This window comes from Bubalus bubalis, chromosome 17 (assembly GCF_019923935.1).
Source record: "Bubalus bubalis isolate 160015118507 breed Murrah chromosome 17, NDDB_SH_1, whole genome shotgun sequence".
Classification (NCBI taxonomy): Eukaryota; Metazoa; Chordata; class Mammalia; order Artiodactyla; family Bovidae; genus Bubalus; species Bubalus bubalis.
The window spans coordinates 36034860-36059819 of NC_059173.1; the positions used below are offsets into that span (position 1 = coordinate 36034860).

At 36.5% G+C, this 24960-nt stretch overlaps 1 protein-coding gene across 1 annotated transcript in view; it reads right to left on the reverse strand.

The window, feature by feature from the left end:
- Positions 1-24960, reverse strand: part of FSTL5 (follistatin like 5) — an 880400-nt gene that overhangs the window by 608245 nt on the left and 247195 nt on the right. The window contains exon 3 of the mRNA XM_045163154.1: positions 9933-10181. Within this exon, the coding sequence (XP_045019089.1) occupies positions 9933-10181 (249 nt within the window). The remainder of the gene's footprint in view (positions 1-9932; positions 10182-24960) is intronic.

Below are 24960 nucleotides of genomic sequence, written 5' to 3' on the forward strand. Positions count from 1 at the left end.
TCCATTTTGGTCCAAACATAAGCTGAGCCAAAAGACACTCACTGGGAGAGCTCAGGATACTGGAGTGGGTATGCACAATAAAGCACAGATAATATCATCATATTGCCCCTAAGAGAGGCGAAAATATGGCTTTGGACTCTTCCCTCCTATATAATTCTTTCCCTGGAAAATTAAAATCATGCTTTAATCCAATTCCTTATCTTCTCAGTGCCCACTCTAACAGTTGGATGTATCTGCAGAAAAGTGCACAGCCATGAAAGAGTAATCTCACTTTAAATTTATGAGCAATTATATCACAAGAGTTGTCAGCACTTCTGGACATCCTCTGATATCCCCTGGTCTTTTCTCTCTTTCCTTGTTTATTCACAACTTTTTTTTCTTTGTTCTGAAATCTCTAAAACTTTCTTCCTTTTCAGTTTTAATTGATGCTTCACTTCTAATTTCATTAAGAAATTATAAGCAACCAGATGAGACCCACACACTTCTGTAGTATGAAATAAGTCCAGCTACCTGCCCCAGAAAGGGTCTGTTCTTCCATTCATTCTGGTTAATGGATAAAGAATCCATGTTTTCATGTGTCCTTGTTGCACTGGGTCCTATTCTCTCTAAGTGGTCCAAGGGCTCTATTCTGGCAACCACCCCCTTCCTCTTGCCCTATAAATTTCCTTCTCCATTTTGCTACCCCACTGACATGTCTCCTCAGTCATAATCTGTAGATGGTAGAGACAGAGAAATAGAGAATTTCTACATGGATTTCTGATATCTCTGCTTCTCTGTAGAGAAACACTTTTGCAGTGAGCTTCTTCTTCATTTTTGCAGCTCCTATTTCTCTCTTATCAGTTCTTAACCAGAGTCAACCATGGCTTTATTCTTTCCAAATCTGTGGTCATTTACCAATCTTCATTAGCCTTGATCTCAGCCACATGTATTTCAGCTCACCATTCTGGCCTCCACAAAACTTACTTAGCTTTTGTGTATCTGCACCCTTTAGGTTTTCCTCCTGCATTGCCACTGGCTATGTATTTCTCTCCTCTGTTTTTCTTCACTTTCTGACTGTTTGAAGGGTGAAGTACAACTAGGTTCTGTCCTCAGTTCTCTTGCTCCCCAATGTGTGCTCATCCATTGTCTATTTTATCCCTACTATAGAGTTGTTTGGTCTTGTCACTTATGATTCTTAAATGTATGGCTAGCCCACTCCGGTCCTCTTGCCTGGCAAATCCCATGGATGGAGGAGCCTGATAGGCTGCAGTCCATGGGGTTGCTAGGAGTACGACTGAGGGACTCCACTTTCACTTTTCACTTTCGTGCATTGGAGAAGGAAATGGCAACCCACTCCAGTATTCTTGCCTGGAGAATCCCAGGGATGGGGGAGCCTGGTGGGCTACTCTCTCTCAGGTCGCACAGAGTCGGACCCGACTGAAGCAACTTAGCAGCAGCAGCAGCAGCAGCAGTGATCTAAAATCTTCCTTGATTTGCAGATTTATAACCAATTGCATAAATGGCATTTTCCTTTGCTGTCTAAAAGGAATTCAAATTTAATTGTATTTAAATGTGTGTGTGTGTGTGCGTTTGTGCTGCTCACATATGTTTCCAAATTTGAGTCCCCAGTGTTTTACATTTCAGGAAATGACTTTTCACATTGCTTGTTTGCTTATCTTATTTCTTTAATTTCCATAAATCCTATGTCCAATCCACTACAAATTATTTCAGACAGTCTGATACCTTTAACCACTGGCACTTCTCTCATCTTGATTCAAACCACTATCATCTCTCTCTTGGACCCATGTGGTAAGGTCCTAACTGACCTCCTAACTTCCACCTTGCTTCTCCATAATAATGAATCCTCGGTATATGCTGAGTTGTATCCTACTCCGTGAGACCCCATGGACTGCAGCCTGCTGGGCTCCTCTGTCCCTGGGATTCTCAAGGCAAGAATATGAAGTGGGTTGCCAATTCCTCTCCTCATAGGTATCTTCCCAACCCAAAGATAGAACCCACATCTCTAACAGCTCCTACACTGGCAGATGGGTTCTTTCTAATCTAATCTAAAACACTGGACCATTTTATGTCCAATCTTGAAAAATAGTTTCTACTTAACTGTAGTACAAATGAAATTATTTTACTTATTTTTATATGAATCCACCAATAGTCTTAATTCATTATTCTGTCCTCAATCATAAATTTTGATTTCGCTCCCTGCCAAATTTTTATCTTCCTCCTGGTTCTATCACCTAACAGTAACCAAGGTGTTACCTTCATCCTTAAGTGTTACTCAAATATATTTCCACACATCCACCTGTGTATATTTGAGTCAATGGAATACTATTAAAATAAATGATGCTCATCAAAGGAAGAACTATTTAGCACCTAACATCCTGAATCATTGGAAAGAAACTGTCAAAACAGCAACAGACATTTGAATTTATATATTACCACTTTTATGTTATATGATTGTGTTAAATGATTATAAATTTTTGAAAATAACTATTGATTTATGGTAGAAATATGCCAAGTGAAAATTTCCATTTAGAAACCTAGTATTACCACAATGTTGTATGTTTAGGCCAATCTGTGGCTGGCTTTTATGTTATTTTTTTTAAATTTTAATTCTAAAAAAGTCTGGAGATTAATACCTTATCCAAGAAATATACAAAATTCATTTATTTATTATTATTTTAAACTTTATTTTGTTGATATACAGTTGATTTGCATAGTTGTATTAATTTATTCTATTCACCAAAGTAATTCAATTATACATATACATTCTTTTTCATATTTTCTCCATTATTGTTTACCATAGGATATTGAATGACTTTGTTATTTATCCATGATTAATTTATTATTTGATTATTATCTATAATAATAAATTTTAGTTCAGTAGTCTTTCTACACATTGTGGACTTCAGTTCAGCCTGGTCTGCTGGTTAAACCCATTGAAAAACTTAGGAATCCATCTGTGAATTCTTTAGCTATGTCAAGAAGACAAAATACTGACAAAATGTAATCACAACTCATGTCTTGATTTCAAGATGTACCTTTAGAAAAGCATGATACGCCCGTGGCGGATTCATGTTGATGTATGGCAAAACCAATACAATATTGTAAAGTAATTAGCCTCCAATTAAAATAAATAAATTTAAATTAAAAAAAGAAAAAGAACAAAAAGAAAAACATGATACAAACAAAAAGAAATTTATACATTGATGAGAAAAACATAAGGGGACACGTGAAATGTGTCACAGCTGCCTGAACACACAACACTCAGTAAACTAAGTTCTATAACAAACAAGAAGTTGATACATAATTTAGAGCTGGATGATGTGATATCTTAAGTAAAAATCAAAATGATTAGATTTGCTTATTATTGCATCAAATTAACTTAAGTATTTAATATTTGAGTTGAATAATTTCTTACACTTTGTTTAATCAGTATCAAAAGAACAATATGGCTAATTTCTATGCCATTTTCATTGTTCTGGAAAAAGCTAAGTCTTTTTTATTCAATGTGATTTTCTCCAAATTTGTTTTTACATAACTATCTAGATGCTAATCACATTCAAACTTCTCATTTTTCCCATTTGCCTTTAAATTTTTATTATTTATAAGCTTTCAAATCTTCTCTGAAATATCTATAGGCACCCTCTCAGAGAGGTTTTTTAAAAGTGAAATATAGATCAGACTAATGGAGAAAAATTTTCAACTGCATTTTATAGAAAATTTTATCCCCAATTACATATGCTGAATGTAATCAATGGAACGTTTTTCACCATCTGGTTTTTGTAAAGAAATATCAAGAATGAAAAATCAGTTACATTGAAACATAAAAGCTGCAAAAATGTTCTTCACTTTGTAACTTGCAAGAACAGCACATTTAACATTTGAGAATTGTAAAGAAAATAAACACCATAAGTGAAGGTGTCAATGACAGGTAATAACCAATATATTTAAACAGCCACAAGATGGAAGCAAAATTATTTGAACTAATAATATATTCTCATGGACAGTAGAAGAGTAAAATCACATTTTATTTATCATGTACTTTAAGCACAATAAGCCTATAGTAAGTCAGTGAGAAAGATGACTGGATCGATTTTCAATTACAATCAAGAAACTGATAATAAATATGTTTCTAAACTTGAGATAGTTATTTTTTTTCTTTAAGTAGTCTTATCTACAATTGGGAAACATTATGATCAATTTGTCTATCATATTATGATCTGGCAAATTTGGATCTGTAATAACTTGACCAGAGGCTTTTTATGCAACACTATAACCCAACATAAATCTAAAAGAAAATATGTGTGGCTTTCTAGATTCCAGTGTGAAAATGTATTGCAATCAAATGTTAACAGTTGTTGAAGTTTCAGTCTTAAACATAGTAATTATCTCTTATTGAGTTCTTCTATTGCCCAAGAACTGTGTTAAATGCATTATTTAATCCTTACAAATACCACAGTGAGAAATATTGATCCTCAATAATGTAAAATATTCAAATACAAATTACTATAGAAAGTAAATTTTTAAAAAACAAAGAGAAGTAAGCTATTACAGTATTATAGACTCAAATAGAAATGTTTGAAGTATATGTGTACTAAAAGAGAGCCCAGAATCCTTGATCCCTGCCTTAACTTACTGTGTGAATGTTGGCAGCCATTTTTAAAATCTTAGGTTTTGTGCCTTCTGGTTTGTTATTAAAATGAATTAATAATATAATAGCTGTGAAAGTGTTTTGACACAATACCTGATATTTCTCATTTCTCACTGATAATATTTTAATACATTTGTTGGGTGGGCCTAATATTTAAATCCCACTCTTTTGGAGCAGTTTTCATGTTTATGTAAAATCTATCACATATCTATTATCTATGAGTGGAAGATAAACACATACAATGTTTAATGTTTACAAAATCCTTTACAGAGCTTTCAAAAATGAGAGAAGAAAAAGTATAATTTTATTAACAAATAGTGAATTTATGAGTATACACCTTATGATTCCTAATATATGTTATATATTGGCTTATACATAGGATTCTGCAGTTCACAGTTTAATTAGGGAGGAGAGTGACACAAAATTATATTCTTAACATTGATTAAAGTTCAATGCAAAATAGGAAGCTCAATTGATGCTGTAATCAAATCAGAAAATTTTAATATACACCAACTGAAATTCAGGGGATTAATAAAATTAGTTTTGAGGTTGTGGGGACAGGATGCATTCAGAGGAATTGAAACTTCTGAGTGTCAGTATTTTGTCCAAGTTATTAATTTCACTACCAATCTGTAATTTCATTTACCTAATACTGACTAAAAGCAAAGCAGAACAGAACAGAGCAAACAAGCCAACATCTGGGTACTCTTTTCCAAAAGTTGATATATTCATCAACATAATTATTTTACAAGAAATGACATACAAGCCTGTTTCAATTTAAAACAAAACCTTTACACAGATTCCCTATCCCTCCCTCCAAAAAAGGAAATCTAAAATCCCACATATATTAGCACAGAACATTTACTTATATATTTTAAAATATCATTGGCAGCCTAGTTTTCTAGCCTCTGTTCTCTAACCTCTGCCTTAAAAAATAATAATAATCAGGTAAGAGAATCGACCGATTAATCAGTTAGCCAAATGAAATGTGAATGTCTCTCTAGATTATACCAAAGAAAAAGACACCATGTCAGATTTCATTCAAATCGCGCACACAGAGGTATAAAAAAGCATATTTCCCAAGTTGTTATTGTTTGTGATTCACATTTAAGTGCACAGAACATTTGCCTTTATGGCAGTTTTATTCTCAGAGAGTAAATGGCAAAAGAGTTTCTGTTCGATTGATTTTCTCATAAAAGGTTAATTCCGTACTCTTCTTAGCATAGGTTATATCTTGAGTTTCTTACTCCAGTTTACCACTATATTCTGAGTGTGTAAATTCTGCTTAGTATGCCAGACTGATCTGGTATTGAAGTGAGAGGAGTTTTTGTTATGTGTTCAGTTCAGTCACTCAGTCGTGTCCAACTCTTTGTGACCCCATGAATTGCAGCACGCCAGGCCTCCCTGTCCATCATCAACTCCCGGAGTTCACCCAAACCCACGTCCATCGAGTCAGTGATGCCATCCAGTCATCTCATCCTCTATTGTCCCCTTTTACTCCTGCCCCCCAATCCCTCCCAGCATCAGAATCTTTTCCAATGGGCCAATTCTTCACATGAGGTGGCCAAAGTATTGGAGTTTCAGCTTTAGCATCATTCCTTCCAAAGAACACCCAGGGCTGATCTCCTTTAGAATGGACTGGTTGGATCTCCTTGCAGTCCAAGGGACTCTCAAGAGTCTTCTCCAACGCCACAGTTAAAAAGCATCAGTTCTCTGGTGCTCAGCTTTCTTCACAGTCCAACTCTCACATCCATACATGACTACTGGAAAAACCATAGCCTTGACTAGACGGACCTTTGTTGGTAAAGTAATGTCTCTGCTTTTCAATATGCTATCTAGGTTGGTCATAACTGTACTTCCAAGGAGTAAGTGTGTTTTAATTTCATGGCTGCAGTCACCATCTGAAGTGATTTTGGAGCCCCCCAAAATAAAGTCTGACATTGTTTCCACTGTTTCCGCATCTATTTCCCATGAATTGATGGGACCAGATGCCATGATCTTAGTTTTCTGAATGTTGAGCTTTAAGCCAACTTTTCCCACTCTCGTCTTTCTCTTTCATCAAGAGGCTTTTTAGCTTCTCTTTACTTTCTGCCATAAGGGTGGTGTCATCTGTATATCTGAGGTTATTGATATTTCTCCCAGAAAACTTGATTCCTGCTTGTGCTTCATCCAGACCAGGGTTCCTCATGATGTACTCTGCATAGAAGTTAAATAAGCAGGGTGACAGTATACAGACTTGACGTATTCCTTTTCCTATTTGGAACCAGTCTGTTGTCCCATGTCCAGTTCTAACTATTGCTTCCTGACCTGCATATAGGTTTCCCAAGAGGCAGGTCAGGTGGTCTGGTATTCCCATCTCTTGAATAATTTTCCACAGTTTACTGTGATCCATACAGTCAAAGGCTTTGGCATAGTCAATAAAGCAGTAATCGATGTTTTTCTGGAACTCTCTTCCTTTTTCCATGATCCAGCGGATGTTGGTAATTTGATCTCTGGTTCCTCTGCCTTTTTTAAAACCAGCTTGAACATCTGGAAGTTCACAGTTCATGTATTGCTGAAGCCTGGCTTGGAGAATTTTGAGCATTACTTTACTAGCATGTGAGATGAGTGCAATTGTGCAGTAGTTTGAGCATTGCTTTGCATTTCCTTTCTTTGGGATTGGAATGAAAACTGACCTTTTCCAGTCCTGTGGCCACTGCTGAGTTTTCCAAATTTGCTGATATATTGAGTGAAGCACTTTTACAGCATCATCTTTCAGGATTTCAAATAGCTCAACTGGAATTCCATCACCTCCACTAGCTTTGTTCGTAGTGATGCTTTCTAAGGCCCACTTGACTTCACATTCCAGGATGTCTGGCTCTAGGTGAGTGATCACACCATCAGGATTATCTGGGTCGTGAAGATCTTTTTTGTACAATTCTTCTGTGTATTCTTGCCACCTCTTCTTAATATCTTCTGCTTCTGTTAGGTCTATACCATTTCTGTCCTTTATCGAGCCCATCTTTGCATGAAATGTTCCCTTGGTATTCCTAATTTTCTTGAAGAGATCTCTATTTTTCCCATTCTGTTGTTTTCCTCTATGTATTTGCATTGATCGCTGAAGAAGGCTTTCTTATCTCTTTTTGCTATTCTTTGGAACTCTGCATTCAGATGTTTATATCTTTCCTTTTCTCCTTTGCTTTTTGCTTCTCTTCTTTTCACAGCTATTTGTAAGACCTCCCCAGACAGCCATTTTGCTTTTTTGTATTTCTTTTCCATGGGGATGGTCTTGATCCCTGTCTCTTGTACAATGTCACGAACCTCAGTCCGTAGTTCATCAGGCACTCTATCTATCAGATCTATTCCCTTAAATCTATTTCTCACTGTTACCTGGAGTAACAGGCAAACTTGGCCTTGGAATATGGAATGAAGCAGGACAAAGGCTAATAGAGTTTTGCCAAGAGAACGCACTGGTCATAGTAAACACCCTCTTCCAACAACACAAGAGAAGACTCTACACATGGACATCACCAGATGGTCAACATCAAAATCATATTGATTATATTCTTTGAAGCCAAAGATGGAGAAGCTCTATACAGTCAGCAAAAACAAGACTGGGAGCTGACTGTGGCTCAGATCATGAGCTCCTTATTGCCAAATTCAGACTTAAATTGAAGAAAGTAGGGTAAACCACTAGATCATTCAGGTATGAAGTAAATCAGTTCCCTTATACAGTGGAAGTGAAGCAATCATAGATCGAATAAATATGCTTAGTATAAGTCTAAAGAACAAAAGCTTTTCAAACCATTGTTTAACATTCCTGGTTATATCCAATTCATTTATTTCCATGTTGATTTACATATTGAGTAGTATTATGCCTAAGCTTCCAGTAATAAAGCAGAATGTTAAATATAGCAGATTTTTTTTCTCACCTCATGATATTTAATTTCATTTGTTTCCGTATTATCAATTGCTGGTTGTCAGTTAGACAAAACTTCAGTGTTAGAATGATTCTAAGTTAACTTAATTGCATATTTTTTACACAGCTCTGTATCATGTGTCTGTGGAATACTAAAATTTTCACTTTCATTTCAATTCAAACTGACAGAAAAAAACTATTTTATGAAGATTAAAGCAAAATATTAATATAATTCATTTTAGCTTTCTATAAAATAGATTAAATATTCTTTCTGTAAAAGAAGATAATCTATCTTCAGTTGTGTATTCAAAACGCAAAGAGTTCACTTTGGTAAAGAAACTATTCTTACAATTTATCTCATTTATATGAAAGGACTTCTAGTAGCACAGTGACTACAGACCCTTCCATCTTAATGCATTTGAATACTTATTCAATGAAGTTTGAAAAGAAAAAAACTTATCAATGGGTACATGAGCAACATTGTGTGATACTGTAAATTTAAGCTAATAATTAAATCATCACACAAGCTTTTAAGTGTAAAATTACTTTGGCAGCACTCTGAGAGTTTGGGAAGTGGAACCCATTTAAGATTAAAAATCAAATTGATCACTAACCTTTTTGAATGATGAAAGTTCTATATACTTAACATTTCAAAATTTCAGTCTGGGTTATGGCTATTATAAATAAATATTCTTTCTAGTATAAATAAATAAATAAGAAATATATTTATAAATAAAAGAAAGGCATTAAAGATATTTAATGATTTATTTATTTAGCATGTTAAAATAATTTATCAAATTACTAATTCAGCAGTACTTTTCCATAAATAGTTCCCAATGATTTTTATTACCATGGAAGTAAATACTGCTAACTTTCAATTTTAAATTATTGTCATCTCAGATTTACTAATTGGGTTTAGCGTGAGTTCTTCATAGCTATTTCAGTGGGCATTTACCAGTTCTGTGTAATTTGAATTAGGTGGTGCATACCGTAGGCATTGTTTTTAATCAGGAAGAAATGAGATGTTATCACAGGATGGCTTGGCATTCACTCTTCTCTCAGTTTCACTCCAGGTGCATTTCACTGCATGGAATTGGCTTGTTGACTGAAAGAAAACTGCCATGATTGGGAAGCCATATGGTGCAATGCTGTAAGCTATATTAAATTTTGAGTCATATTTTGGCCAGCTTTGTTCTCATAACAGATTCAGAATTGTATCCATACAAATTTCTATTCACTTACTAATCACAAGTGTCTTTAAGCCCATATTTCTCTCTCTTTTTTAGAGACTTTCAGCAGTGATGCTAGAGTTTAAATTTAAGGGCACTAGTTAAGAAGAAGGAAGAAATAGAGAAAGGTGGTACTTTAGGCCCACCCTGCATTTACCTTTGAAGAAGCAGTCTTCATTGTGGACAATGGTAATCTTATGTTTCTTCAAGCAAGCAGCTCTGTGCACCTCACAGTGGTTTTCATAGAATTCCCCATCAGATCCACACACAGGTTTGTAGTGCCGATTGCAAAGGTCCATACAGGCACATTCTGCCTGCCCTGTCTCTCTGCTGAGAACACAGTGCCTTCCCAAACCACAGTATTTGTTTTCACAAGATCCCAAAGAGCCATCCTGAATAAGGATCCCTATAGACAAAAAAAAAAGAGAGAGAGAAAATCACTTGGATTTATAGATTGATGTATCCAAATAATATGCTGATATCAAAGTTTCAAGGGATTAGGAAAAAATAAGTCTAAGAGAAATATAATATAATCAGAGTTCAGTTGTTCTTAGGAGAAGGGATTTTTATCAGAACCAGACTTTAAAAAAAAATACCCTTGACATTGCCCCCTTCTTTCACTTTCTCCTTGAGCTCTCAGCTCCCTACTCAATGAGTATTACAGTCCATAAGGACAAGGGCTCTAAATTTAAACTGTGGAACTCAAATTTTCTGTGAATTATTAGCTTTATGCCCTTGGAAAAATTACTTCCCTATGCTAAATCATCTCATCCATAATGCGAGGTTGATAGTATAGACCATCTCCTAGAGTGTACTAAGCAGTGCATGTACTGATCCACAGGACACACAGTCCTGGCATATAGGAAATATTTAACAAATGCCAACGTTTACATTAGCAGAATTCTGCTGGGAGAAAGGAAACATATGTATGCAAAGTGGGAAACAGGAGAGAATAGAAATGAGAAAAAGTGTCTTGAAAACTTTTTGGGTTCTAACATCTGATCCTTTCTTGTTTTGACTTTTGCCACTTGGCAATCACTGATGCATATCATGACTAAAGGAACAAATCATGAAGAATTTTATTATGTTGTTACTTGTTTAATCTAACAATCTACATCTGTCTCAAAAACATAGGAGAATCTAGCAGTCTTGCAGTAAAACCAAACCAAGTAATTTCATTCTTAGGCTTTTATAGGTAAATCTAAGAACATTATGTGACTGAAAAAAAAAAAAAGTAAAGTGTACATATATGTCTATGTATCTATCTATTTAAATATGTATATATAGAAAAAATATATATTAAGGAATAATATATATTCACATATATACATATGTGTTAATGTGTGTAGATATATTTACCACTGCTGACACATACATGGCAAAAAAATAAAGTTTTGAGGGGTTGTAAATCCTGTGACTCAATGGGAAAGTATCTGCCTGCAATTAAGGAGATGTGATTTCAATTCCTGGATCAGGAACATCCCCTGGAGGAGGAAATGGCAAACCACTCCAGTATTCTTGCCTGGAGAAATCCAATCAACAGAGGAGTCTGGGAGTCTACACTCCATGGAACCATACCTTGATTGGGTACCTAACACATCTATAGCTTGGTTTCCTCATCTGAACAATGGGGATTATAGTATATCCTCAAAGGGTTATCAAGATTAAAAGGCTTGTGAGGGAGAGATCAAGATAGCAGATTAGGAGGCACCTGGGCTCACCATCCACCACAAACACATCAAACTAAATAACATTGGAAAGACTCTTGCTGAAATCTACCTGGGACTAGCTGAAGAACTCTTCTACACCAAGGCTATAAACAAAGAGCCACAAAGCATCTGATAGGAAGGGAGGAGCAGGGATCAGTCATGAGCCCACATCCCTATCTGTGAATACAGAAGAAGAATGGATATCACAGGTTTGGGGAATTCTCCCTGGGGAGCAAGGGATTCAAGCTACACATTAGGTACCCCAGCCCAGGAGTCCAACAGGAGGTTAGCTCTCTTAGCTTGTTTGAAAACCAGTGGGGGTTACCAGAGGGCTGTCAGAAACTAAGACTCCCCACTTAAGGAATATACATACAGACTTACTCCTGGTTACATGGAGGCAGCAGACTGAAACTCCCTGAGGTTCTGGTCAGCCTGCCAAGACTTCTCCTGCCCATCCCCAGCCTGCATAGCCTCCTGCTCTAGCCCATCTTGTTCCTATTCCCCACTAAACAATGAAAGTGCAAACATTTGGAAGGAAATGATCCAGTTCAGACTCCAGCCCTGCCTCTGACCAGTGTGAAAGTAGTCACTGCCAGCTCATGAGTCTCATGCCAGCCTATGCATACTTGAGAGGGGACAGGGGCAGTTCAGTGGTGTGGCACCACCTTTGCAACCCCAAGCCAGCATTTAAAAAAGTGTGCATCGCTGGAAAAAAGTGAAGTCAATACAGAAGTGCAACCCCAAGCACTCAGGTGCTGATCATATCCCAAATCAAAGTGGACCCAGGAGAAACCAGATCCCTCAGAGCTCCTGCTTTAGTCTGTTGGGTCCCAACATTGCCCCAGTCAGGACAGTAACAGTTAGAAAGCAAAGAAGATGCCCTGACTTGCATCTGCCTCTGGTTTTGGATCACCAAATTCAGCCCTATGCTATTTGATGTACTTATGCTGAAAACTTTCTGAACCTGAGAAAAGAAACAGGTGTCCAGATCAGGAAGCACAAGGGGGTCCAAAACAAGATGAACCCAAAAATACCCACAGAGATATATCATAAATGGCAAAGAGAAAAGTAAAGAGTCACAGTAAAGGGGAGTCTCATAAGGTTATCAGCTCATATCTCTGCAGAAACTTTTCAGGCAAGAATGGAATGGCATATATTCAAAGTGGTGAAAGGAAAAACCTGTAACCCAAGATGCTCTACCCAGCAAGGTTATCATTCAGAATTGAAGGAGAGGTAAAGAACTTCCTAGACACGCAAATGTTAAAAGAATTGATCAATATTAAACTGACCTTACAAGAAGTATTGAAGTCTCCCTTAAGTGAAAAAGAAAAGGCAATAAGAAATTATAGGGTGGTAAAATCCCCAGTAGAAAAGTCAACTGCATAGTAAAGGCTGTGGATCTAGCACTTAAATAATGTAGTATAAATGTTAAAAGACCAAAGTTATAAAATCAACTATAGCTACAATAAACAGTTAGGGATAGACATTAAGAAGTAAAATATGAACTCAAAAAGTGTAATATGTATGTAGGGAATAAAAAATATAGAACTTTAAGAACATATTTGTATTTAAATGACTATCAGGGTAAATCAAGTAGATATAGTTATAGGTCAACATATATGAGCTTTATGGTAATCACAAAACAAAAACCTACAATAAATAAATACACACAAAAAAATAAATATACAAAAACTATACAGAACAGAACACAAACAGAACACTGAGGAAAAACATCAAACAACAGAGAATAGACAAAGGAAAAAAAAAAAAAAGGAACTAAAGGAAAAAAAAAAAGGAACTAAAGCAAAAGCAAAATTCAGAAAATAAATAACAAAATAACAGCAATTACATGCATATCAATAATCACTTTAAATGTCAATAGACTATATGATCCAATCTCAATAATCACTTTAAATGTCAATAGACTAAATGATCCAATCAAAATATGAAGGAGAGCAGGTTTAGTCAAAAAAAGGACAACAACAGCAAACACAAGACCCATCTATGCTGCTTACAGGATAATCAATTTAGAGATAAAGACACAAAAATACTGAAAGTGAGGTATGGAAAAATATATTCCATGGAAATGGAAACAAAAATATGCTAGATAGGCTTTCTATATGTGCATTGGGATGACCCAGAGGGATGGTACAGGGAGGAAGGAGGGTTCAGGATGGGGAACACATGTATACCTGTGGTGGACTCATGTTGATATATGGCAAAACCAATACAATATTAAAAAAAAAGAAATATCAATGTAATTTACCATGTTAATATAATAAAGCAGGAAAAGAAAACCTAAAAAAATTAAAAAATAAAATGGACTTTAAAACAAAGTTTATAATAAAAGACAAAAAAGACATATAAGGATAAAGGAATCAATACAATAAAAAGGTATAGCATTTTAAAATATAAATTCAACTAATATGAGTGCTTAAATATATAAAGCAGCAACAAACAGGAATAAAGGAAGAAATTGACAATAAAATAATTATAGGGGACTTTATATTTTATCAATCTTCTATCAATGGACAGATCATCCAGACAAAAAAATTAATAAGAGAACAATGACATTCAGTTCAGTCACTCAGTCTTGTCTGACTCTTTGAGACCCCATGAACCGCAGTACGCCAGGCCTCCCTGTCCATCACCAACTCCTGGAGTTCACCCAATTTAGAGTCCATTGAGTCCATGATGCCATCCAGCCATCTCATCCTTTGTCATCCCCTTCTCCTCCTGCCCTCAATCTTTCCTAGCATCATTTTCTTTTCAAATGAGTCAGGTCTTCGCATCAGGTGGCCAAAGTAATGGAGTTTCAGCCTCAACATCAGTCTTTCCAATGAACACTCAGGACTGATCTCCTTTAGGATAGACTGGCTGGATCTCCTTGCAGGCCAAGGGGCTCTCAAGAGTTCTCCAACACTACAGTTCAAAAATATCAGTTCTTCGGCACTCAGCTTTCTTTATAGTTCAACTCCACATCCATACATGATCACTGGAAAAACCATAGCCTTGACTACACGGACGTTTGTTGACAAAGTAATGTCTCTGCTTTTCAATATGCTGTAGGTTGGTCATAACTTTCCTTAAGGAGTAAGACACATTTTAAGAGTTGGAATACATATAATAGGACATTATATTTAAAAACAGCATCATTAGAGAGTAAATTATATAATACTTTGATATAAATAAATATGAAAATATAAATTTCACAATGCTGTGCACCTGAAACTAATATAACATCGCAAATCAAGTACATTTCATTTTAAAAGGTCTAAGAACATGTAAAACTCCCTTTAAAAGTTAATTTACTAGTTTTAAGAAACTAATATTTACAAGAGCAGATAGACAAATAAGCATTTAAATCATTAATTAGTTTTTATAAATAAAAGCTTGAAGTATTTTTATTTTCATAATACAAGTAATTGCAAATGGAATTTAGAAAAATTGAAATTAAAAAAAGGACCAACACTATCAGAAGTATACTTTAAGAAATAATTTATATTTTTGATACCAGTATAAATTGAAACAAATCTTCTTGAAAGAAACTTTATATTCAGTTCAGTTCAGTTGCTCAGTCAGGTTCGAATCTTTGCGACCCCATGAAATCGCAGCACATCAGGCCTCCCTGTCCATCACCAACTCCTGGAGTTCACTCAGACTCACGTCCATCAAGTCAGTGATGCCATCCAGCCACCTCATCCTCTGTCGTCCCCTTCTCCTACTGTCCCCAATCCCTCCCAGCATCAGAGTCTTTGCCAATGAGTCAACTCTTCGCATGAGGTTGCCAAAGTACTGGAGTTTCAGCTTTAGCATCATTCCTTCCAAAGAAATCCCAGGGCTGACCTCCTTCAGAATGGACTGGTTGGATCTCCTTGCAGTCCAAGGAACTCTCAAGAGTCTTGTCCAACACCACAGTTCAAAAGCATCAATTCTTTGGCACTCAGCTTTCTTCACAGTCCAACTCTCACATCCATATATGACTACTGGAAAAACCATAGCCTTGACTAGATGGACCTTTGTTGGCAAAGTAATGTCTCTGCTTTTGAATATGCTATCTAGGTTGGTCATAACTTTCCTTGCAAGGAGTAAGCATCTTTTAATTTCATGGCTGCAGTCACCATCTGCAGTGATTTTGGAGCCCAGAAAAATAAAGTCTGACACTGTTTCCACTGTTTCCCCATCTATCTCCCATGAAGTGATGGGACCAGATGCCATGATCTTCGTTTTCTGAATGTTGAGTTTTAAGCCAACTTTTTCACTCTCCTCTTTCACTTTCATCAAGAGGCTTCCTCTCACTTTCTGCCATAAGGGTGGTGTCATCTGCATATCTGAGGTTATTGATATTTCTCCCGGCAATCTTGATTCCAACTTGTGCTTCTTCCAGCCAGACGTTTCTCATGATGTACTCTGCATATAAGTTAAATAAGCAGGGTGACAATATACAGCCTTGACGTACTCCTTTTCCTATTTGGAACCAGTCTGTTGTTCCATGTCCAGTTCTAACTGTTGCTTCCTGACCTGCATATAGGTTTCCCAAGAGGCAGGTCAGGTGGTCTGGTATTCCCATCTCTTTCAGAATTTTCCACAGTTTATTGTGATCCACACAGTCAAAGGCTTTGGCATAGTCAATAAAGCAGAAATAGATGTTTTTCTGCAACTCTCTTGCTTTTTCGATGATCCAGTGGATGTTGGCAATTTGGTCTCTGGTTCCTCTGCCTTTTCTAAAGCCAGCTTGAACATCAGGAAGTTCATAGTTCACGTATTGCTGAAGCCTGGCTTGGAGAATTTTGAGCATTACTTTACTAGCATGTGAGATGAGTGCAATTGTGCAGTAGTTTGAGCATTCTTTGTCATTGCCGTTCTTTGGGATTGGAATGAAAACTGACCTTTTCTAGTCCTGTGGCCACTGCTGCATTTTCCAAATTTGCTGGCATATTGAGTGTAGCACTTTCACAGCATCATCTTTCAGGATTTGAAATAGCTCAACTGGAATTCCATCACCTCCACTAGCTTTGTTCGTAGTGATGCTTTCTAAGGCCCACTTGACTTCACATTCCAGGATCTCTGGCTCTAGGTCAGTGATCACACCATCTTGATTATCTGGGTCGTGAAGATCTTTTTTGTACTTTATATTAATTAACTCTAATACCATACTAAATTTTTTGATAAAATATTCAAAGACATTTTTAACAAAAGATAAGAAAAAAAGAATTGATTGAACCAAGCTTTCCAATATAATATTATTTTAACTAACTGATGGCTCTGAAATATTTAGTATATTTTGGAAAATAAATTTAAAGTCATACTTCTTGAAGTTTGGCATCTTGTAATGGCCTAGAGAAGTTTCATAGAATAGACCATACCTTGAGTTTAGAGTTTCTGACAAAATAGATATGGAATTGAACCCCAAATTTATATTTCTAATTTTCCAAGTGATGATAATTTTGTTTCTGTGCTCAAAGTTTTGGATCTTTGACTTAATGAAATCCTACTTGCTAGATAAAATAAATAAAAACAGAAAGACTAAGAAAACACTTATGAAATGTTCTTAAGTTTAAAAATGGGAAGTTTATGTCATTATTGTTGTTGATGTTCAGTCTCTAAGTAGTGTCTCACTTTTTGCAATCGCATGGACTGTAGCATGCCAAGCTCCTCTCTCCTCCTCTATCTCCTGGAGTTTGCTCAAATTCATATTCATTGAGTCAGTGATGCTATCTAATCATCTCATCCTCTGTCACCCCTTTCCACTTTTGCCTTCAGTCTTTTCCAGTATCAGGGTCTTTTCCAATAAGTTGGCTCTTTGCACCAGGTGGGCCAAACTATTGGAGCTCTGGCTTCAGCATCAGTCCTTCTAATGAATACTGAGGGCTGATTTCCTTTAGGATTGACTTGTTTGATCTCCTTGCTGTCCAAGAGACTCTGAAGAATCCTCCAACACCACAATTCTTCAGCACTCAGCCTTCTTTATGGTCCAACTCTTACATCTGTACATGACTACTGGAAAAACTTTAGCTTTGACTATATGGGACTTTGCTAGCAAAGTGATGTCTCTGTTTTTTAATACCGTCTCTAGGTTTGTCATAGCTTTTCTTCCAAGGAACAAGTATCCTTTTAATTTCATAGATGCAGTCACTGTCCACAATGATTTTGGAGCCAAAGAAAATAAAATCTGTCACTGCGTCCACATTTTCCAGTTCTATTTGCTAAGAAGTGATGGGACCAGATTTCATGATCTTAGTTTTTTGAATGTCAAGTTTCAAACCAGAATTTTCACTCTCCTCTTTGACCCTCATCAAGAGACTCTTTAGTTCCTCTTTCCTTTCTGCCATTAGAGTTGTATAATCTGCATATTTGAGGTAGCTGATATTTCTCCCAGCAATCTTTATATCAGCTCATGATTCATCCAGCCCAGCATTTTGCATGATGTATTCTGGATATAAATTAAATAAACTGAGTGACAATATACAGCCTTGTCTTACTCCTTTCCCAATTTTAAAGCATTTAGTTTTTTTCTATTCTGTTACTTCTTGACCCACATACAGGTTTGTCAGGACACAGTAGTCTGGTACTCTCCTCTCTAAGAATTTTCCACAGTTTATTGTGATCCACACAGTTAAGGAGTTTAACATAATAATAAAAAAAATAGAAGTAGATGTTTTTCTGGAATTACCTTGCTTTCTCCAAGATTGAGTGAACATTGACAATCTGCTCTCTGGTACCTCTAACTCTTCGAAACCCAGCTTGTGCATCGGGAATTTTTCACTTCATGACTGCTGAACCCTAGCTTGAAGAATTTTGATCATAATGTTGCTAATATGAGAAATGAGCACAACTGTGGAGTAGTTTGAGCATTCTTTGACATTGCTCTTCTTTGGGATTGGAATGAAAACTGCCTTTTTTTAGTCCTGAGGCCACTGCTGACTTTTCCAAAATTGCTGGCATATTGAGTGCAACACTTTAACAGCATCAGCTTTTAAAATTTTAAATAGCTCAACTGGAATTCTATCAACTTCACTAGCTTTGTTCATAGTAATGCTTCCTAAGATCCACTTGATTTCACAGTCCACAATGTCCAGCTTAGGTGTCTGACCAAATCATCATGGTTATCCTGGTCATTAAAACTTTTCTTGTATAGATCTTCTATGTAATCTTGCCACCTTTTCTTAATCTCTTCTGCTTCTGTTAGTTCAGTCACTCAGTCATGTCCAGCTCTTTGCAACCCCATGAATCACAACACGCCAGGCCTCCCTGTCCATCACCAACTCCTGGACTTCACTAAAACTCACATCCATCAAGTCGGTGATGCCATACAGCCATCTCATCCTCTGTCGTCCCCTTCTCCATCTACCCCCAGTCCCTCCCAGCATCAGAGTCTTTGCCAATGAGTCAACTCTCGCATAAGATGGCCAAAGTACTGGAGTTTCAGCTTTAGCATCATTCCTTCCAAAGAACACCTGGGGCTGATCTCCTTCAGGATGGACTGGTTGGATCTCCTTGCAGTCCAAGGAACTCTCAAGAGTCTTGTCCAACACCACAGTTCAAAAGCATCAATTCTTCAGTGCTCAGCTTTCTTCACAGTCCAACTCTCACATCCATACATGACCACAGGAAAAACCATAGCCTTGACTAGACGGACCTTTGTTGGCAAAGTAATGTCTCTGCTTTTCAATATGCTATCTAGGTTGGTCATAACTTTCCTTCCAAGGAATAAGTGTCTTTTAATTTCATGGCTGCAGTCACCAACTGCAGTGATTTTGGAGCCCAGAAAAATAAAGTCTGACACTGTTTCCACTGTTTCCCCATCACTTCTATTTCCCATGAATTGATGGGACCAGATGCCATGATCTTCATTTTCTGAATGTTGAGCTTTAAGCCAACTTTTTCACTCTCCTCTTTCACTTTTATCAAGAGGCTTTTTAGTTCCTCTCACTTTCTGCCATAAGGATGGTGTCATCTGCATATCTGAGGCTATTGATATTTCTCCCGGCAATCTTGATTCCAGCTTATGCTTCTTCCAGCCCAGCGTTTCTCATGATGTACTCTGCATAGAAGTTAAATAAGCAGGGTGACAATATACAGCCTTGACATACTCCTTTTCCTATTTGGAACCAGTCTGTTGTTCCATGTCCAGTTCTAACTGTTGCTTCCTCTGCTTCTGTTAAGTCCTTACAATTTCTGTGTTTATTGCATGAAATGTTCCCTAATATCTCCAATTTTCTTGAAGATATCTCTAGTCTTTTCCATTCTATTTTTCTCTATTTCTTGCACTGTTCATTTAAGAACATCTTATCTCTCCCTGCTATTCTCTGGAACTCTGCATTCACTTGGCTATATCTTTCCCTTTCACTCTTGCCTTTTGCTTCTCTTCTTTCTTCAGCTATTTGTAAAGCCTCCTCAGACAACCACTTTGCATTCTTTTATTTCTTTTTCTTTGGGATGGCTTTGGTCATGATTAAAACCAGATAAAATCAGATGATGAAATTAACACAATTAATTAGGTAATTGGATATAATATTGGCCAAATTTTTCTAATTTTACATAATTTTTTTTATTGTTCAATGTAACACATTAAAAAAAGAAAACCTATAGTTGTGTCAAACAACTGTAAAATAATGAGCAATTTCATTTTTGAAAATTTTTACCTTATACTCCTACTGGTACTTAGGCCTATTGTCAAGCTTTTAGGGTCCAAATGGGGTTGTCATTATAACACAGGTATTTGACTCATGTAGTTGTATTTTTGAGTTTTACAACTTATATTTTCTTTATTTAATTACCATCTTACTAACAATTTGTTTTTTTTTTGCTATGAAATAATTTATAATTTACCAATAAAAAGTTGTATTTAAAAAATATCTAAAACTAAGTTTAAGGTCAATAGGGCCAAGATATTATTTTACATTTTGGTCACAAACTGAGGTGACTATCCAACCAGTACAGTTTCTAAAAAAGAAGGAATGCTCTGCTATAAATGAGGTCATTTATGATATATTTAGTTCAATGAGTCTCTTTCATTGACTCTCCCTCTTCAATTTTTCCTTTTTGCCTATACTCCAGTTCAGAGATTTGTATTAGAATGGCCACTAGACCATTTTCTAGAAGTTAATGAACTGCCTTACACTAGCTAGAAGCTGTGTGTTGCATATAGCTCTTACAATTAAAGGAAATTTAATTAATTCATAGACAATTCAAAAGAAAGCTCACATTATGTAAATGAATAACTAGAACATATCGTTTCTGACAGTAATTATCCATGACTAATGCTGAACTTAAGTATCAGCTGAGATTAAATCAATTTAATCTGATCAACATGTCAAAGATTTCTTTTAAGTATACTCAGATAGCACACTAAATGAATTTTACTCAAGTACTTATATCCTGCCATCTCACAACTTAATAGAATAACTTTTCCCCCAAAAATGTTGTATATTTAGTAAGCACATTATTTTATAGCTTCTATGCCTTCAGGGCATTACAATGATTTCTCGGTTTTAAAATAAACATAACTGAAAGAAAACACAAAAGATACCATATGTAAAGCAAATCATTCTGCTGCTGCTGCTGCTGCTAAGTCGCTTCAGTCATGTCCGACTCTGTGCGACCCCATGGACTGCAGCCTACCAGGTTTCTCCATCCATGGGATTCTCCAGGGAAGAACACTGGAGTGGGTTGCCATTTCCTTCTCCAATGCATGAAAGTGGAAAGTGAAAGTGAAGTCGCTCAATCGTGTCCGACTCTTAGCGACCCCATAGACTGCAGCCCACCAGGCTCCTCCATCCATGGGATTTTCTGGGCGACAGTACTGGAGTGGGGCGCCATTGCCTTCTCCCAAATCATTCTACATAATTCTAAATATGATATTCTCAATTATGATGCAATTCTCAATTGTTTTACATAATATACATTTTATCAAATAGGTACTTAAATAGAGCAGATATAGGTTGAAATAAACTTTAGTAAAATATGTTATTTTCATGTGCAAGGTATGGTATTAGATGCTACAGAATAGATCAAAAAAGCAGACATAGATATTTTTGCTAGTTGCTGACAAAGGACATAAAGCAGGATTTAGGCTCCAGGAGAGAGGCAACAATTTTGGGGCATATTTAGAGACACAAAGGTGTGTGAGATGGATAATATCAGGTAAGAGCTCACATATATTATGTCATGGCATAGTTGAGGTTATATTTGAGGAATGGGTTAGGAGCTCAAAAGAGATGTAAGGGATACACAGAGTATGAATAAAGTTTGATGCCAGATTTAAAGCAGTAGCAACAGGAGGAAAAAAGAAACAAATTTTGATGAGCTAACTAACCTATAAGCAAAACTGTTTTAGAGCGCGAAGTTATTTGAGGTGTCAATTGTCTCATCAAAGTGCATAATGTTATAGTAAAAATGCAAGTATAATGCTAACTTTGATTTGTTAAAAAAGAACAACAGATTTGGGGGCAGATAGTAGGATTATAGTCTTTGCTTTTCTTTGCTATTAGTCCGACCTCAGCCAGGCTGCAATCTTCTTGAGCTAGAAGTTCAAATGGTAAGATAAGAGGAAATGAACATCTTTAGACTTACTCTCATCAAACAAATTATGTCATTTAACAATCCTTGGCAAAGCAGTTTCTAATAAAAGGTAATTTGAGAAATGTATTTAGTAATCTTTCTCTAAATATATTTAGAAATATCAATAATCTCAGATATGAAGATAATACCATCCTTACGGCAGAAAGCATAGAGGAACTGAAGAGCCTCTTGATGAAAGTGAAAGAGAGCATGAAAGGCTGACTTAAAACTCAACATTCAAAAAACAAAGATCATGGCATCCAGTCCCATGACTTCATGGCAAATAGATGGGGAGACAATGGAAACAGTGCAGATTTTATTTTCTTGGGCTTCAAAATCATTGAAGATGGTGACTGCAGCCATGAAATTAAAAGACACTTGCTCCTTGGAAGAAAAGCTATGACCAATCTAGACAGCATATTAAAAAGCAGAAACATTACTTTGCCAACAAATGTCCATCAAGTTAAAGCTATGGTTTTTCCAATGGTCATGTATGGATGTGCGAGTTGGACCTTGAAGAAAGTTGAGTGCTGAAGAATGGATGCTTTTAAACTGGGTTGTTGGAGAAGACTCTCAAGAATCCCTTGAACTGCAAGGGGATCAAACCAGTCAATCCTAGAGGATATCAGTCCTGAATATTCATTGAAAGTGGAAAGTGAAAGTGAAGTCACTCAGTCGTGTCCGACTCTTAGCGACCCCATGGACTGCAGCCCACCAGGCTCCTCCATCCATGGGATTTTCTGGGCGACAGTACTGGAGTGGGGTGCCATTGCCTTCTCCCAAATCATTCTACATAATTCTAAATATGATATTCTCAATTATGATGCAATTCTCAATTGTTTTACATAATATACATTTTATCAAATAGGTACTTAAATAGAGCAGATATAGGTTGAAATAAACTTTAGTAAAATATGTTATTTTCATGTGCAATACTTTGGCCACTTGATATGAAGAACTGACTCACTGGAAAAGACCCTGATACTGGGAAAGATTGAAGGTAGGAGGAGAAGGGGAAGACAGAGGGTGAGATGGTTGGATGGCAACACTGACTCCATGGACATGAGTTTGAAAAATCTCCAGGATGGACAGGGAAGCCTGGCATGCTGCAGTGTGCTGCTGCTGCTAAGTCGCTTCAGTAATGTCCAACCCTGTGCGACCCCATAGACAGCCGCCCACCAAGCTCTTCCGTGCCTTGGATTCTCCAGGCAAGAGTACTGGAGTGGGTTGCCATTTCCTTCTCCAATGCATGTTTGCATGCTAAGTCGTTTCAGTCGTGTCTGACTCTGTGTGACCTCATGGACAGCAGCCCATCAGGTTCCTCCATCCTCAGGACTCCCCAGGCAAGAATACTGGAGTGGGCTGCCATTTGCTCCTCCAGTGTTGCAGTCTGTGGGGTCGCAAAGAGTTGGACATGACTGAGCGACTGAACTGAACTGAGAGCATCAATTGTACAAGATGAAAAATTATTTTTTAGCTTCAGTTCAGTTCAGTTCAGTTGTTCAGTTGTGTCTGATTCTTTGTGACCCCATGAATTGCAGCACACCAGGCCTGCCTGTCCATCACCAACTCCCGGACTTCACTCAAACTCATGTCCATCAGGTCGGTGATGCCATCCAGCCGTCTCATCCTCTGTCGTCCCCTTCTCCTCCTGCCCCCAACCCCTCCCAGCATCAGAGTCTTTTCCAATGAGTCAGCTCTTCGCATGAGGTGGCCAAAGTATTGGAGTTTCAGCTTCAGCATCAGTCCTTCCAACGAACACCCAGGACTGATCTCCTTAGATTTGCTAAATTGTCTTTTTCCTCGAATTCTCTTTTTTTTTTTCCTTTGCACTGTTAGTACTTATAAAAATGGACTCTAACATCAAAGTCCTTTATTTGGATTCCAACTGTCACTACAAGTGTGATTTTATGCAAGTTAAAGTCACTGCACCTCAGTTTCCCCATATAACTAGAAGATAAAAGAAACTGTGCATTGTTTAAAAGAATATATAAAGTGGAGGTAATAATAGTAATCATAGCAGCATATGGTTGTTGAGAGGATTAAGTGAAATGAGGTACAGAAAGTTCCTGGAATAGTGTATATTTTAATAAATACAGTTTTAAAGAATTATCATTAACTATGGATTTGGCATGCAAAATATATTGGCTTAGAATCATTGGAACAGATAAAGAACAGACTTTCACAACACTGGTTATTATTATAGCTCTTGGAAATGTATTTATTGGAGTGTTTAAAAGTGTGTTTTCAAATAATGCACCTAAAATTGTCAACAGTATCCACTAGATAATAATTTCCTCATATGCAAAAAAAAAGTAAATTCACATTTGTTCATTAGATAGTTTGATTTAAATATTAAAAAATATGGTAACATTTATTTTCCATGTATGGAAAAATTGTAAATCTCTTCAATAAATCCAAAATAAGATTTTCTGTTGCACACTGTAAACTCTAACAAAATACATGTGATCCTCACAAATGTCATGCAAGTGATAATTCAAGTAAATATTCCAAACATACAGAAGACTGAGCTAGTGGGATCTTTTCATGAACTTTAATAACTGAAATATTTATTCCCTGCTACTATTTTGTAAAGTTGGTTGAAACAAGGCTGCTTGACTATAAGTTTGCCTGGGGCACGACTACTGAGAAACAGTTCAAATGGTCACATCTCTACAGTTCAACAAATTTGGAACTTTCAATACCATCTAATTTCAGACAATCCATTGGACTTCTGCAAGCACCTTCATGTAATTCTGCATTCAGATTTATTTTAAAATAAATAAATTTGAAGAAAAAAAGGTAAGTACAGAAAATGCTGGGGATTCAGTTTTATTGCATCCATCCAAATTATAGTTTCTGTTTAATACAAATTAGTTTTTGCCAGTGCAAATGAGTTTTGATGTATCATTT